The sequence below is a fragment of the Engraulis encrasicolus genome, chromosome 12 (assembly GCF_034702125.1).
Source record: "Engraulis encrasicolus isolate BLACKSEA-1 chromosome 12, IST_EnEncr_1.0, whole genome shotgun sequence".
NCBI classification, from domain to species: Eukaryota; Metazoa; Chordata; class Actinopteri; order Clupeiformes; family Engraulidae; genus Engraulis; species Engraulis encrasicolus.
This window is the reverse complement of record NC_085868.1, coordinates 54069997-54079996: the sequence shown is the minus strand read 5'-3', so window position 1 is coordinate 54079996 and position 10000 is coordinate 54069997. Positions and strand designations below refer to the sequence as shown.

At 45.0% G+C, this 10000-nt stretch overlaps 2 protein-coding genes and 1 pseudogene across 2 annotated transcripts in view; 1 reads left to right on the top strand and 2 right to left on the bottom strand.

Moving 5' to 3' along the window:
• rgn (regucalcin) overlaps positions 1-2752 on the bottom strand; it is a 7295-nt gene extending 4543 nt beyond the window's left edge. Inside the window, exons 1-3 of the mRNA XM_063212446.1 lie at positions 2421-2752; positions 1877-2039; positions 736-918 (exon numbers count right to left, since the gene is read on the bottom strand). Coding sequence (XP_063068516.1) covers positions 736-918; positions 1877-2036 — 343 coding nt within the window. The 5' untranslated portion in view covers positions 2037-2039; positions 2421-2752. The remainder of the gene's footprint in view (positions 1-735; positions 919-1876; positions 2040-2420) is intronic.
• LOC134459939 (zinc finger protein 91-like) overlaps positions 1-10000 on the top strand; it is a 302568-nt pseudogene that overhangs the window by 187535 nt on the left and 105033 nt on the right.
• vps16 (VPS16 core subunit of CORVET and HOPS complexes) overlaps positions 5605-10000 on the bottom strand; it is a 30109-nt gene continuing 25713 nt past the window's right edge. The window contains exons 21-24 of the mRNA XM_063212447.1: positions 8750-8919; positions 8106-8202; positions 7596-7699; positions 5605-6745 (exon numbers count right to left, since the gene is read on the bottom strand). Of these exons, the coding sequence (XP_063068517.1) occupies positions 6601-6745; positions 7596-7699; positions 8106-8202; positions 8750-8919 (516 nt within the window). The 3' untranslated portion in view covers positions 5605-6600. The remainder of the gene's footprint in view (positions 6746-7595; positions 7700-8105; positions 8203-8749; positions 8920-10000) is intronic.

Here is a 10000-nt window from a genome sequence, read left to right as displayed (position 1 = left end):
GTCCAGTCTCAAATAAAGGCACAAAAAGCCCATAAAATGTATCTTTAACCCATTTTGTCCTGAGCCCTTTTTGGGAAAGGGTGCCCTCTTCCTATTAAATCCTAAATATCTCAGCCTCCGAAGCACATACAAACATGAAATTAGTTACATTTAAAAGCCAAGACCCTCCCCTTGCATTGCAATGTGTTCATTCGGCTCTAACATACTAACATAGATAACAAAACAGCTAAAATCCTAAAATCCTGAAAAACCTGTATATGTGTCTCCAGGACACAATGGGTTAATAAAAAAAATGCTTTCGGTCACATTACAATTACAATGAGTATGTAGTACCTAATAGGGAATGCTGTGAAGCACGGTGCTAATGTCATATGACAAACGGACAACTGCCCATAAAGATGAGGGTTGGAATCCAGCCTGGGTCATTTCACAAGCCTATCCCATCTCTCTCTCCTGCTCAATTCCTGTCTTTTCTCTACTCTCTCTACTCTTCTCTATTGATTCATACTACCATATATACCATATATATTCATACTATGACTTGGCCATTGCCATTCTGTCAAGTCTGTAAAATGTCAGTCTTGTATATGTCTATGTCCTGGCATGGTATAGAGAGAAAAAGTAATTTCATTTTCCTTTTATGACTTGTGCATATGAAGAAAGTGAAAATAAAAGCTGACTTGACTTGACTTGTAACAGCACATTTATAACGCTGTGTCTTAATGGGTGAAATACCTGCAAAAAACCTGCCAGCGGGGTCCACCTTGCCGTCATTGAAGCGGTTGTTGGTTTTGTCCGCCTCCACCTGGGCGATGGTGGTGATCTTCTGTTTGTCCCAGTCCAGCGCTGCGAACCGGGTGCCCTCCGCAATCATGTAGCCACCGGACTTACGGGGAACTACGGCGCCAACAGACTTCTCTGCACATGGAGAGGAGAGGAGAGGAGAGGATAAAAAACATAACTAACCCTTCTTTGCATTTGCACTTGTTGTTCTGTATATTTCCTGTGCACTTTGTATCTGCTAGTGATGCTGGCTATGATTATAGCCTCGTTTGTTGGTCGCTTTGGATATAAAGCGTCTGCCAAATGCAATGTAATGTAATGAAGAGAGAGGCGAGTAGAGGAGAGGAGACGGGTGGAGAAGAGAGGAGAGGAGAAGAGAGGAGAGGAGAGGAGATGAGAGGAAGAGGAGAGGAGAGGAGAGGAGAGGAGAGGAGAGGAGAGGAGAGGAGAGGAGAGGAGAGGAGAGGAGAGAAGAGGAGAGGAAATGAGAGAGGAGAGAGGGGAGGAGAGGAGAGGGGATGAAAGGAGAGGAGAGGAAAGGAAAGGAGAGCAGAGGAGAGGAGAGAGGAGAGGAGAGGATAGGATAGAGGAGAGGATAGGAGAGGAGAGGAAAGGAGAGGAGAGGAGAGGAGAGGAGAGGAGAGGAGAGAGGGAGTCACACGTCCTGTCAATCTGACTACCCATTAAGATCACGAATTGATAGTAAACCGGCATGCGTCATTACAACAGTAGGCCTAACACATCAAAGATTAGTTATTACAGTATTATTATGATCACCATTTTTCTGGATCTCAAATGGTGCACTTGTGCACTTCAGTGTTAATGTCTTAGTGCGTAGCCTATGGCTTGTTACGTTAATTTAATTTCGCACTAAAATAGTGCCTTAAGTGCACAGTCTGAGGCACAACAATATAGTCACATGGAGAGGAGAGGACAGGGAAGTGTCACCAATTCCTGTCAGCCGGTGCGCTCGCTAGGATCACGAGTTGAAGGTAAACACTGAACAGCCACGCGATATTACAACAGTAACGCACCAAATCTCTGTGTGTTACTGTTATTATTACAGCAATATTTCGACCATCCATTGGCTCACCTGTGCGAATGCTTTGAATCTTATTGGTGGATGGGTTCCACCTGCAGACGCGCTGTCCCGTGATGTCAACATAGAGCAGGGTGCCCTCCTTCTCTTCCCAAACGGGACCCTCGCCGATCTCGCACTTGTCCTTCACCACACATTCCACTTTCACAGACATGATCTACCAAAAAATAACACACAACAGAACAGCCCCATCAAGTTAAGTTATGCAACAGGCTGCAGTGCCTGCCTGTCGCTAACACTTTGAATGCACTTGTTGTTCAACAGGTCGCGCTTAACAACAGGAAACAGCCTGGTGGTGGACATTTTAAAACTATAACCTCAGTCGTGTGTGCAGAGCGGCATGAAGGGAAAACTGCATCCTGCACCGAATGCAACTCCGATCCAAAATAAATAGCATGCTACATTGTAACAGTCTGCGCGCAATGTTGCAGCTGGAGACAAACAGTCTGTAGCCTACTCTAGAGGCACCGCACTGACTCGCTGTGTTTGACAACAGTTGCATGAAACAGTGAAACAACCAAGGGCTGGAAAACCTTACCTCGTTTCAAAAAGTTCGGTAGAGATATCTCCAAAGTAAGTAGCGAGTGTCGCTGGCTGCAGGCAGGCTTCGGCTGTACTGTGCAACTTTGGAAGTGGCCGTCCGAGAGTTGTGCAACGGTCCGAAAGTGTGGTGCCAACTGCCCTCACCGCGGAACTTATGAAGTGTCCCCGTCAGCAGAACTCAAAGGCGCCTTGTCATCGCTCATTCCCTCAACGCTCATTCGCTCATCATGCAGACCGCGTTGGACGAAATTAGTTGATTAAAAAATGAATGAATGGGGAGATTCACAAACGCCGCCGCCGCGTCAAGAGCAGATGAGAGCGGACTGCCCCTAACTCTCAAGCGGGGGCTTCTCTGGCAGGGCCAGATTAAGAAGGCCCGGGCCTCTAGGCTACAGGTTGCTGTGGGGTCCCCCGGCGGGGAAATTTCCCAACAGAATTAGGCTACATAAAGTAGACGGTGTGACAATTACGAGTTTGGAATTAAGGATAACATGTCTGCCAATGGTGGAGAGGAGTATTAACAAGATTTTAAAATGAATTTTCAATATCACAGCTTGTCATGATTTTACAATTTTTGACTTTTGGCCAATCCAACTGGCAGGTGGGGGCCCCTAGGCCTCAGTCATGTGCGTTACCCCTGCCCTGCCCTCTGGGAGGGGCACTGGGGCAGCTTTGTCTAGCATAGTAGAGTGTCAACAAGTGGTCACTCACAAACACACAGGAGTCTCCCAGCAACCAAAATATTAAAGAAAATGAGATTTGCCATGAAGTGTTATACATACAGTAAAGCATTTATATGTGTTGGCAAACACCTCTCTTCAGGGCCGGAGCTATTGGGAGGGCAAGCAGGGCATTTGCCCTCAGGGCACGGGGCCCTCGCGTATTCATAGTGGGTGCCCCATGGCAACCTTGGCAGAGCGTATGTAGGGCCCCTATAAGTGTCTTGGCCTGGGTCCCTGTGTGCAATTGTTCTGCCACTGCCTCCCTTTGCCATTCCGTCTGTAAAGGCATTGACTGCATGCTTTTGTACAGTATGAATACAGTACTCATGTATGGGTCCCCTGGGTTAAATAGTTTTAATTATGAAGTGTGAAAAAACCTCCAGTGCATCTCAGTACACTAAGCTTTATGTGCCAGGTTTCAGACAGCCCTGGCCTCATTTAAACCCTGTTTTATGATAGCCAACTGTGGAATGAGTCAATAAACGAGAGACTGAATGCTTGTTCATGTAGCTTTTTGCTGAGACTTTCATTGGGGTGTCCTCACTTTTGCACTAGCATAATTTCATAAAAACACAAAAGTATGTCATTAAACATTTCTGTGGTAAGCTTTCCAGATGTTGTAATTAAACTTACTTCATGCACATTTTGGGAATAACTTGTGTGTTTATTGAAATATTGTTTTAGATTACTTCTCTTTTACTTTTCAAAAGGGGTGTACTCATTATGGCTGTGGACTGTATATGTAAATATGAAACAAAGACACATTTTAAAGAGAGCATGTGTTTAATAACACAACACAAATATACGGTACATATGACAAAACTGAAATAGCAAAAATAGCCACATTGTAGCCACTACATTAGAATGCGTCAGTGCTAAACAAAAACAAAAAAAACGTGTGCCTCCCAAAAGACATTCCTTGCATTTTTAGATACTGTACAAAGTAGTTAATTAGTGATAATGTAATTTTGGGCATGAGTGGAAGGATTGGGGTGAGCTGGACACAGTGAAGCATGAATCCAATATACACTGTGTGTTGAATTATTAGGCAAACATGTTTTTTGACCAGTCTTTTTATGCATTTTTCCAAAGGCAATCTATATGAACATGAAAACCTATTGGATTTAAGCATTCCAGGTCATGCATATTTGTATAATAAGATGGGGATGTGGTCGAAGGTGCCTAACACCTTATATCAGGTGTGCCTAATTATTAGGCAAATTGGTTTTCTTCTGGGAAAATGGGCCACAAAATAGATCTAACAAACTCTGAAAAGTCTATAAACAATTTTGAAGTGTTCTAGAGGGATGTGGCTGTCTTGAAATTAGTAAGATGTTGGTCACGTTCGCACAGAACTATCAGATGCACCGTTACAAAGTCATCAGTCTCTTAAGAAATGTCACTGTCAAACATTGAGAAGAATTTAACGTGAAACTACAAAAAAAATATTACCCTGCAGTCCTATCATATTCCAGAACAGAAACCAATACAGAGTGTCCAGAAGAACAGGGTATTGTGCGCTCAGAGACATGGCCAAGGTAAGAAGGGATGACACCAGACAACCATTCAACAAGTTAATTAAGTCAAGACTGGGTCAAAAATACCTGGGGAAAGAGTTTTCAAAGGTATTATGGACTTGGGGAAGTGACTCTTGACAGACAGGGTGGATGAACCCATGGCTGGATCTTTTAGAGGGAGAAAATTGCATCTTTTACGAAGACAATGGTATTTATGCAGTAATCTGCTGGTATTTGAGTGGAACTCAGGAACTGATCTGAGTGTGCACATTACTGATCTAGCCATAGGCTCATCAACCTGGTCCATTAACAATCATTTTCACTAGTTCATAAAACCATTGAAAAAACTTTCTAAAGACATTTCTTGACCCAGTCTTGACTGAAGTTTCTTGTTGAGTGGTCTTCAGGTTTCAGCCTGTTTTACCTTGGCCATGTCTCTGAGTGCTGAATACAATGTTCTTGTGGACACTTGATGTAGGTTTCAGTTCTGGAATATAACAGCACTGCAGAGTAATAGTTTTGTGGTAGTTTCATCTTCAATTCTTCTCAATCTGGCAGTTACTTTGTGAGCACATGTCATGTGACACTGATGGCTTGTAACGGTGCATTAGATGGATGTGACCAATATTTCAAGACAGCCACACCCCTCAAGAAGACTTCAAAATTGTTTATAGTCTTTACAGAGTTTGTTAGATCTCTTTCGTGGCTCATTTTCCCAGAGGAAAACAAAGTTGCCTAATAATTATGCACACTGATTTTGCCGTGATATAGGGTATTGGGCTCCTTCGATCACACCGTCTCCTATTATACCAATATGCATGACCTGGGATGCTTAAATCCAATAGGTGTTCATGTCCATAAAGGGTGGTGGTGGACAATATGCATAAAATGGACGATATTGTCAAAAAACTTGTTTGCCTAATAATTCTGCACACAGTGTAGAATAGAAGAGCGATTCTCAAATTGTGGGCCAGGGCCCAAGATATTCCAAGTGGGCCTTGAAAAGTTTCAAGAAAATCCAAATGATATCTGTGAGTGTTTTGTTGCTGTCGATTTATTTCAGTTGTGTTGCTTATTGGCCCAGAGGTGGGCCCCGAATTTGAATAGGTTGGGAACCCCTGGTATAAAATGTGCGGTCATCATATGGATCCACCATAGACTGTATACATTATGCTGTTGTCATATGGGTCCATCATACACTATATAGAATATGCATCAGACTGTACAGTTACCATGTGGATCCACCATCGACTACTGTGTATACCATTTATGCAGTGCATGAGATCAACACAGTCTTCTTTTGACACATACAGCTGTGTTCTATTCAGTCATTATTTCACATTTTTATTAATTTCATTGTTTTTTTGATTATTATTTCTGTCTGGTTTCCATCTGGAACAGTCTCTAAGAGATGCTTGCAGGGCTGTACCGGGTCGTTTCAGTCAGTCCAGAACAGAACATCCCGGCCAATACATGATGGGTGCATTCCATTATCTTGACTACTGTCCTCGACCCTGTGCTTGAGACCTCGCGCTTCGCTGATGACCCACCTCCACGGAGAAAAGAAAAAAAAAACGTTTATCCGCCATCAGCCTAGCAAAAATGACCCCTGAATTGTGCCTGTGCGAGATATGGAATTAAGCGTCTATCGTCAATGACGTCATCTCCAGGCCACAAGCACATGGGAGGACAGGAGGACATGTTGTCATGTGCTGTGTTCGAGGAGGACAGGAGGACATGTTGTCATGTGCTGTGTTCGAGGAGGACAGGAGGACATGTTGTCATGTGCTGTGTTCGAGGAGGACAGGCGGGCGGAGGTGGCGGCACTGAGGAGCAGGGGTCAGGAGGTCAGGGTTCAGGGGTCACTTCTTGGTGGAGGCGTTCCAGTGGTATGTGATGGAGGAGGGGTCAAATTAAAAGGTCAGGGGTTCAGAGGTCACTTCTTGCCGGTGGCGTTGCGTGCCCGGTTGAGGCGGTCCAGAAGGGCCCGGTCGGACGAGGCGGAACACTGGGACAGAACGGTGCTGATCTCATTCTCATTACGACGCTCTATTGCCACCTCAGCAGCCCCCTCCAGATCACTATGGGGGGAGAGAGAGAGAGAGAGAGAGAGAGAGAGCGAGAGAGAGAGAGACAATGAGGTATAGAGAGAGGGGGAGAGAGAGAGAGAGAGACAGTGAGGTAGAGAGAAAGAGGGAGATAGAGAGAGATATTTAAGTATAGAGAGGGAGAGAGAGGGAGAGAGAGAGAGGGAGAGAGAGAGAGAGAGACAGTGAGGTAGAGAGAAAGAGGGAGATAGAGAGAGATATTTAAGTATAGAGAGGGAGAGAGAGGGAGAGAGAGAGAGAAAGAATGAGATAGAGAGAGATATCTAAGTAAGAAAGAGAGAGATGTAGGGATAGAAGTTGAAAGAGATGGGAGTGAGTGGGAGAGAGAGAAATGGACTTCAGGCAGTCTATGACTTTGTAATTCATTGATAAATGAAACACAGTCAACATCAGACATTTATTACACACACAGCAGTTAACTTTCACACCATTATGCCAATAAATGTGTAACATTTTAACAAGCATGCACGCACACGCACGCACGCACGCACACACACGCACACACACACATGCATGGACACACAAATATATCTTTGTGGGGCCTTACCTTTGACTTGGCTAAAGCATGCTAAACTGTGCCCATGCCAAAACATAAACCTATAAACTTAACCTGTCAGTGATTGAATGTTTTTACCAGTAATAACAGAACTACTGAAAAAAAAACACTGCTAGACTTATGGGGCCCAAGTATCATGTTCTCCATGTTAATACCTTAGTGGGGACATCGGGCAACCCACAATGGTTGTTAGTTGTGTACACATATGCGTGCGCGAACACACACACACACACACATACACGCACATGCACACACACACTCTCTTACCCGACGGCCAGGTGAGCTTTGACCTTCTGTTCTGGCGTGACCTTTGACACGTATTTCTTGGCCTCGTACTTGTTGTGTCTCTTCACACACACCTCCACGAACGGCTGGAAGCAAAGACACATACAGCATTAGTTACACACACCTTGACATACACACACCTCCACAAATGGCTGGTAACACATACACACACACACACACACACACACACACACACACACACACACCTCGGATAATACACAGAAATACAAGACCTAAAGAGAGATGATGATGGCTATTTAGACCAAGACACATCTGTGAAAATGCCACTCTCCTTTTATTTGAAAAGCATCAAAAAGCATTGTGACAACACTTGCGTGTACACACACATTTTACGTCTTTTATACACACGCACACGTACTGTACACTTGTGAGCCTCAGAGCTTCTGTGTTACCAGGTATGCAATGGGTGACCTCTCACACACACACACACACACACCCGCACACACACTTGTGAGCCTCATACACACTTACCAGGTATCCGATGGGTGACTTCTTGCTCTTTGCAAACTTCTCCAGCTCCTCCCAGTCCTCTTTATCAGCAAGAGCCGTCAGCTTCAGCCACCAGTACCTACAACACACACACACACACACAGGTATGCACACGCGCACACACACACACACACACACACACACACACACACACACGTTACTGTATGGTTAGATGACTTGAAACAACACCAATTCTGTCTTTACCTAAGTACACACACACAAATATGCATGCACACATGCACGCACACACACACACACACACAAATGTTACTGCATGATTAGATGACTTGAAACAATACCAATTCAGTCTTTACAGATGTGTACACACATGCGCGCGCACACACACACACACACGCACACACACACACACACACACACACACACACACACACACCTCTTGTCCGGGACCCTGAAGTCCTTGTACAGCTGTTCTGCCTGCTTGTGGAGGCCTATGGACAGCAGTATCAAACACACACACACACACGCGCGCGCACGCGCACGCGCACGCGCACACGCACACGCGCACACACACACACACACACACACACACACACACACACACACACACACACACACACACACACACACACACACACACACACACACACACACACACACACACACACCTCTTGTCTGGGACTCTGAAGTCCTTGTACAGCTGTTCTGCCTGCTTGTGGAGGCCTATAGACAGCAGTATCTGCAGCGTGTCCTGCAGACTCATGCCCATCAGGTGCTCTCCCTTATCCTCCTCCAGACGACGATGGAACCTTAGCAACCGCATCTCATCCTCCGTCGCCTAGGAGACCCAGAGAGGAGGGGTGGAGGGAGGAGGGGTGGAGAGAGGAGGGATGGGAAGAGGGGGATGGAGAGAGGGGTATGGGTGGATGGATGGATGGATGAAGAGAGAGATGAAGAGAGGGATGGAGAGAGGGGAATGGGTAGATGAAGAGAGGGGATGGATGGAGGGATGAGGAGGGAGGAGAAAGAGAGGACTCAGCTTAGCTGGTAAACTATGGAGTGCATTTCTCGAAACTGCAGTTGCTAACTACGTTAGCTACTCTGTTGAATGTAATGCAATTATCTGTTGGCAACTACCCAAGTTGCTACCTGAGGGCTATACTAAGAAGCTGGTTCAGGAGTAAACCAGGTTAAGTTAAGAGGTAAATCATCTAATAGAAGAGCCTGGAGTCCTCATTTTGGTAAGATTCTATTAGATTCTATTCTATTAGATGATTTACCTCTTAAAGTGACACTGTCCCATTTTTGGAAAAAAGCTCATATTGCACCTCCCCTTGAGTTAAATAATTGAGTTATACCTTTCTCTTGTACTTTCAACAGTTCTCTGAGTATGGCAGCGCAAATTTCACCTCCATGCTAGCAGTTAACATCGAGTCCTATGAGACCAGCTGGCGGACAACTGGTCTCATAGGACTAAATGTTAACTACTAGCTTGGAGGTAAAATGTGCACTGCCATACTCAGAGAATGACAGGAAGTACAGGAGAAAGGTCAAACTCAATAACTTGACTCAAGGGGAGGTGTAAATATGAGTTTGTGTCCAAAAATGGGACAGTATCACTTCAACCTGGTTTACTCCTGAACCAGCTTCTTAGTATAGGCCCCTGGCCGCCAACACACTATGCTTTTGAGAAACACACCCCTGGTGACCAGAACAGAAATGGGACAGTATCACTTCAACCTGGTTTACTCCTGAACCAGCTTCTTAGTATAGGCCCCAGGCTACCAACAACTATGCTTTTGAGAAACACACCCCTGGTGACCAGAAGAGGATACTTTGGGTGAACTTGTGCACAGTATCACTTAGACACGTTAGCATGACCAGTCTACACAAGCAGTACACTGTGCCAGAATGAAGAC